The sequence below is a fragment of the Pelmatolapia mariae genome, linkage group LG3_W (assembly GCF_036321145.2).
Source record: "Pelmatolapia mariae isolate MD_Pm_ZW linkage group LG3_W, Pm_UMD_F_2, whole genome shotgun sequence".
Taxonomy (NCBI): Eukaryota; Metazoa; Chordata; class Actinopteri; order Cichliformes; family Cichlidae; genus Pelmatolapia; species Pelmatolapia mariae.
Genome location: NC_086229.1, coordinates 17,786,169 through 17,792,560, shown reverse-complemented (window position 1 = coordinate 17,792,560; position 6,392 = coordinate 17,786,169). Strand labels below are relative to the sequence as shown.

The window sequence follows — 6,392 nt, the reverse complement described above, 5'->3', positions numbered from 1 at the left end:
GGATGTATTTTATACATATGTTGCAGTTACGCTTTATAATAGAATTGTGTTTAATATACAATGTTTTATAGATGACAGTAAAAAGTCTAATCCTAAAGTCCCTGCTCAGACATGAAGGCTTTCCCAGAGTGAAACTAGATGAGCCTGTAGTCTTACAAAATTCTCTTGAATATTTTCTGTGTGTATGTCTGCAGACTTTGACTTCAGGCATTACTCACAGTTTATAGTGCTGTGACGTTAACCACAGGTTAACCAGGGCAATCATGAAACACAAGAAAAAAAAAAAACTAAACTTAAATAAGCACGAACGAAGAAACCAATTCTTAAATCGTTGACTTGGGATTGGGCCAAATGTCACACCTGTAGGAAAATAAACTGCAACAGATACAAAAATGCATTGCTGTACGTCACTGATAAAGATAAAGAGCTAAAACTGTTCTTTGTTTTTGTTTTTTGTTTTTTTTACCTTAAAAAATTTTCAGCTTATAGTTCACATGCTAAAAGAGACCCCTGGCTGAGGGTGTAGATGAGTGGCTGACTGGATGTGTGACAAAACTTGAGCCTGAACTGGGGACGAAGCTAATGATTGAGCTACCAACAAAGCTACTGACTGAGCTATGGACTGCAAGAAAGGTTATAGTGATGCTGGTTGTGATGGTGGCTGAGTGGCTGACAGAAGAGAAGACTGAGCTACAGTAGTGGGGCTGAAGACTGAGCTACGGGTAGTGGGACTGATTGTGGTGGAGGAGTAATAGGTGGTGGAGTGGTAGACTGAGCTAGCAGCAACTGAACAGGCGACACAGAAGACTGAACAGAGGGCGACTGAAGTTGAGGTGAAAACATTGGTGGAGTTTGTGACTGAGCTACAGGCCGGGCAGCTAACTGGGCTACAGGCCGGGCGGCTAACTGGGCTACAGGCTGGGCGGCTAACTGGGCTACAGGCCGGGCGGCTAACTGGGCTAGAGTTAGCGGGGACACTGGAAACTGAGCTAGTGGCTGCTGAGCAGCCTACACTAGAAACTGAGCTGGTGAGTGCTGGGCAGCTAACAGAACCGAGGACGGTGGGGCTGCTGACTGAACTGAGAAGTGAATGTCAAATGTATTTGAACATTTAAGGTGATAGGAAATATAAATAAATGCAACTTGAATCTTTACTGAAGCTCAGTATTTGACACAAGTTCAAGTTCACTGTTGTAATAACTGATAATCATTAATATAATACTATCTGTAATATTGTCCATATTATATTTACATTACCAAAGTGGTATGATTTAAGTCTCATGAACAAGATTAGCTAATTATTATTTACCAGCTAATCTTGAAATGATTGTTCAGTACGGAAATGAAGCCCAGCAATCATATTTTTACAGTCCCGTGGTCTCAGCCTCAGATACTCAACAAATCAAATAAAGCTCATATAAAAACAAACAGATGAACAAAAAAAAAATGTCTCTGAGAAATTAACAGTAATCAAAGAATAAAACTAAAGCACACAAAACACTGGGCTGCAGACCCAGTCCCGAGATACATTTAAAGTCTTGTTGCTACTCATGTTGTGACTGCATGAGCTGTGGGGGGTGACTGAAAAAAATCAGGCTGAAGGTACGAGCAGTTGTGTGAGATCACCAGTGGATTTATAAACATTGACCAGTTCTCAAGCATTAGATTAGGAATCGGCTACGTCTCTTTGGACTGCTACAGCCTGTGACCAAGGGAGCAGTGGCACTCCCTCCTCTCCATACAAATCGACATAGGAAGAGACAGAAATGGTGCAACAGGAGGCATAAGAGGGGCTGTAGGGGTGGGTCAACAGCTAAGCTAAATGCTAATCCCCGTAGAACACTTCTCCAATTGATCCTGCTCGCTAATGTCCATTCTTTAGAAAATAAACTGGACCGTCTAAAGTTCGACCTTACGTCAAAACAGGAGTTGTGAGACTGCTGTGCCATGGTTCTGACCATACCCGATAATGCTGTTTGTCTGCAGGTGGTAATAACATTTTGGTTAGGCGTCAAGCTCTTAGTGGTAAATCCTGTGCATGTATTTATAATAACAACAGATGGTGAAATAACACAGGTCTCAGTTCATTGCTATCCTAACATAGAGCTGCTCACTGATAAATGCAGATGTTTTTCCCTGCATATGGAATTTACCAGCAGAATCATCATGGTTGTGTACACGCTACCAATGCAAACATGAGGAAGGCCTTGAATGTTCTTTACCAGACCATCATCAAGTCATATATACAGATGCTGATAAACAAATGTTTGTATTTGGACCCTGTTACTGATCAGGACCTGCTGTGTGTTTCCTGTCCACAGGTCTACAAAGAGTCGCACTTCCTGCTGTGGTTCAGATGTTCAGCGTGTTGCTTTTTTTCTCAGATGTTGGCTCCATGGTCAATGCTACTGTGGGGCTGATGTTATGCAGCAATACAGCTGCTGAATATCTGGCCTAGTTGGCAAATTTTGCTCAATCAACCAATAAAAAAGTGCAGATTTGTTTTTTGGATCACATGACATTTGCACGTCCTGAAACTTGGAAAAAGCTCTGAAGTGTTTGTTTTTCTCAGAAAGATTTCTTATTAAATAACAGAAACAGGAAAATATGCACAAGGGTGAAAATTGTGTTTTAAAAAACAGGAAAAAAATCCACTAACATGCACTATGTGTACAGGACAGGAGAGAAACAGCTGCTAAATTCTGATGAATCAATATCAATAACACAACGCCAAACACAGTGCTATGCAGTGACTTTTGGACAACCAGAGCAGATGAACCAACTCAAACTACAACATGCATGTTTTGCACTGTTCACACACTCATTTCGGTTCTACCTGCTTTTAATATTTTTATAAAACCACAAATAAATATTACAAATTTACACCGTGGAGGAAAACAGAAACTAATAGAGAGATCATTGGAAAAGTGTAAAAGACCGTAAACAACTCCGTCACTGCTTTCATGCACTGACCTGTGAAAGTGACATGATATAAAAGCTGTTTATCATTAGCTTTTACAGCAGGCTGATGTGTGGACTTTGGACTGAAAGACACCCTGAGTTACAGGAACATCGGTTGTTATAACTGAGAACCAAACTAGCAGCTTCCTCTGAGTGAGTCCAGCTACAGGAGAGAAAAGTGGAAAACTCCAACACTGCTGCTTCAAGCTGCTGACGCTCCACACACTGAATGTGAGTTTGAGCAAAAACACGACTCAAAGGAAGTTTCAGTGAAGGTGGTAGAGGAGGGAGGGGAGCCAGGACTGACTGTACTTCCTGTCTGCTGTTTTCAGCTTCACTCACAGACTCAATGGCTTCCAGATCAGAGGAGGATCTCTGCTGTCCGGTCTGTCGGGAGGTCTTCACAGATCCTGTTCTTCTGTCATGTAGCCACAGCTTCTGTAAAGACTGTCTGAAGAGATGGTGGAGAGAGAGACCAACACACGAGTGTCCACTTTGTAAGAGAAGATCTTCAATGTCAAAACCACCTTTAAACCCAGCTTTAAAGAACCTGTGTGAGTCGTTCTTACAGGAGAGAGATCAGAGAGCTTCAGAGGCTCTCTGCAGTCTGCACTCTGAGAAACTCAAACTCTTCTGTCTGGACCATCAGCAGCCAGTGTGTGTCGTCTGCAGAGGCTCAGAAAAACACACCAATCACAGATTCAGACCCATCGATGAAGCTGCACGACAACACAGGAAGGAACTTCAGGAAACTCTGGAGCCCTTAAAGAAGAAGTTCAACGTATGTGAAGAAGTTCAAGTGAAGTTTGATCAAACAGCAGAACACATTAAGGTCCAGGCCCGACACACAGAGAGGCAGATTAAGGAGCAGTTTAAGAAGCTTCAGCAGTTTCTAGCAGAGGAAGAGGAGGTCAGGCTGGCTGCACTGAGGGAGGAAGAGGAGCAGAAGAGTGGGATGATGAAGGAGAAGATGGAGGCTCTGAGCAGAGAGATAGCAGCTCTTTCAGACACAGTCAGAGCCACAGAGGAGGAGCTGAGAGCTGAAGACGTCTCATTCCTGCACAACTACAAGGCTGCAGTGGAAAGAGTCCAGCGCTGCCCCCTGCTGGATGATCCACAGCTGCCCTCAGGAGCTCTGATAGACCAGGCCAAACACCTGGGCAACCTGACCTTCAACATCTGGAACAACATGAAGGACATGGTCTCCTACACTCCTCTCATTCTGGACCCAAACACTGTTCATCCAAACCTCATCCTGTCTGAGGATCTGACCAGTGTGAGACGAGGAGGACAGAGGAAACAGCTTCCTGATAATCCAGAGAGGACTGATCGTTTCTATTCTGTCCTGGGCTCTGAGGGCTTTAACTCAGGGACTCACAGCTGGGATGTTGAGGTTGGAGACAGTACAGGGTGGGGACTGGGTGTGTTAGCAGAGTCTGGACAGAGGAAGGGAGACATACGACCTGCTTTATGGAGAATAAGGTTCTTTGAAGGTAAATATTTAGCATGCTCACCATCGGCTAAAACTGTTCTCTCAGTAGAGAAGAAGTTCCAGAGGATCAGAGTGAATCTGGACTGGAACAGAGGAAAGCTGTTGTTTTCTGATCCTGATACTAACACACACATACACACCTTCGCACACACTTTCACTCACAAGATGTTTCCATACATTCACACTGGTGGTAAAGTGAAGGCGTTGCCGTTGAAGGTGTCAGTGTCAGTGGAGCAGATGAGTTGAGGATGATGATGTTTCTGATGTTGTTTCCTGTCAGTGAATTGAAGCTGTTAAACTGCAGCTGTCCTCCTGCTGCCTCGTTGTTCCAAAGCTCTTTGTTTCTCTTTTAGTTCTCACTGTTTCTTTCTGTTTCTGCTGTCCACCTTTTCACATGGAAAATCATTTCACTGTTTCTCACTGAATGACTCCCCAAACTAGATTTGAAATTCTATCAAGTTTCTAATCATTACAAGTGATTCATGTTCTTGGCTGATTCTAGACAGGTATATATGAGGGGCCAGACAGAAATGTAAAGGGTGCACATGGTGGCAGTGGAGGCGAGAAAGGCGCGGGGGTTGGGTCCGGTGCTCAGGATAACTGTTTTTGTAATGTTATTGGATTGCACTTTGTCAGGTCTAAGACCTGATCAACTTGGGTGTCGCAACTTGTCACAACGGGACTGAACGGACTTTTTCACAGAAGCACCAGGTCCCCTTTTGACTGTACAAATATAGATGTATTTTTTAGTTTTTAATTATTTCATGAGTCACTGTTACTCCCGTCAGCTAAAACTACTTTTTTTCACAGATGATTTTTTCCAAGTTCACCAACAGGATCGCTCAGCATCGTCATCGTGAGAACTAACTAAAATGGGCAATTACATCTAGAAACATCACCATGTCTTAAACATAAAAATATAATCCTACTTTAGCTTCTTTGACACATTTAGTGGAATTAAATAACTTAAACCATCATGTGACATGGTTTGCAATAACACTGTTATCAAAATAAACCCATCAAATAAAAGTGTAGAAACATAAATACCTGTTTATCATGGTTTTATGGCAACTTAAATTGACAGAGACACATTAAACACCTCATTGTCTGCCATAGCGTTCCTCACAGCTGCACTCCATCTTTACCTACAATACTTTGACATGGCTTCTTTATAAACTTGAGTCGAGCTTGAAGGCGGTGGCAAGATGTGGCTAAAGCTGTGGTGAAACCCTGCTTTACTTGCTTTGTGTCACTAAAAAAAAAAACAGTCGGTGCTCAACATTACTTTCCCTCCACCAAGTTTTAAGAGTCCAGCATCTAAAGATTCAAGATTCAACATTCTTTATTCGTCACATGCATAGTTATACAAATACAACACGCAGTGAAATGTAACCTGACACGCTCCTCGACTTGTGCAAAAGGGGGAGAGAAGAAGAACATTATATATTATATACATTAGGTGAATGTGCAGTGGTAGCATTGTATGCAGCAAGCAGGTGAATTCTGTACAATAGCAAAAAATAAGAAAATTAAAGGAAAATTACAAAAAATGTTCTAACAAAGACAATGAAGAACATTAAAATAATTCACTGTCAGTCACGATCGCTATGATATGACGACAGAGATTAAATAGTTCCTTTTGCTCTGACTGCCAACTGCGAAACCTGACACCTCATCATTTGCATACTAACAGTGATAGGCTGTTTAGCTGGGGGGAGGGTGGTTGCTGTGTGAGCCTGAAAAAAAACGGAGAGGGGAAGAAGCGAACAAGACGTGAAACCTATCATTTCGTTTGTGCCTTTTCTAGCAAATTTTTCAGCTACTGTAGTAAATCTTGTCCAAATTCAGTTTGTGGGCAATCTATTATTTTCTTTCCTAGCTTCTAAAAGTTTGATTTAAGGGGGCAGGACGTTTGTTTTTTGCCCCCTCTTGCCCCAGC

The 6,392-nt window shown here is 42.4% G+C and overlaps 1 protein-coding gene across 1 annotated transcript; it reads left to right on the top strand.

Annotated features, from left to right (window-relative positions):
• The first annotated feature begins 3,093 nt into the window (after positions 1-3,093).
• Positions 3,094-4,699, top strand: LOC134621063 (nuclear factor 7, ovary-like). The gene is made up of 2 exons (XM_063467476.2): positions 3,094-3,192; positions 3,306-4,699. The coding sequence occupies exon 2, from the start codon at positions 3,311-3,313 to the stop codon at positions 4,697-4,699; it is 1,389 nt and encodes a 462-aa protein (XP_063323546.2). The 5' UTR covers positions 3,094-3,192; positions 3,306-3,310.
• The last annotated feature ends 1,693 nt before the right edge of the window (positions 4,700-6,392 follow it).

What these genes read in the sequence shown, in the direction of transcription:
- LOC134621063 (XM_063467476.2), top strand. Translation starts at nt 3,311, where the DNA reads ATGGCTTCCAGATCAGAGGAGGATCTCTGCTGTCCGGTCTGTCGGGAG.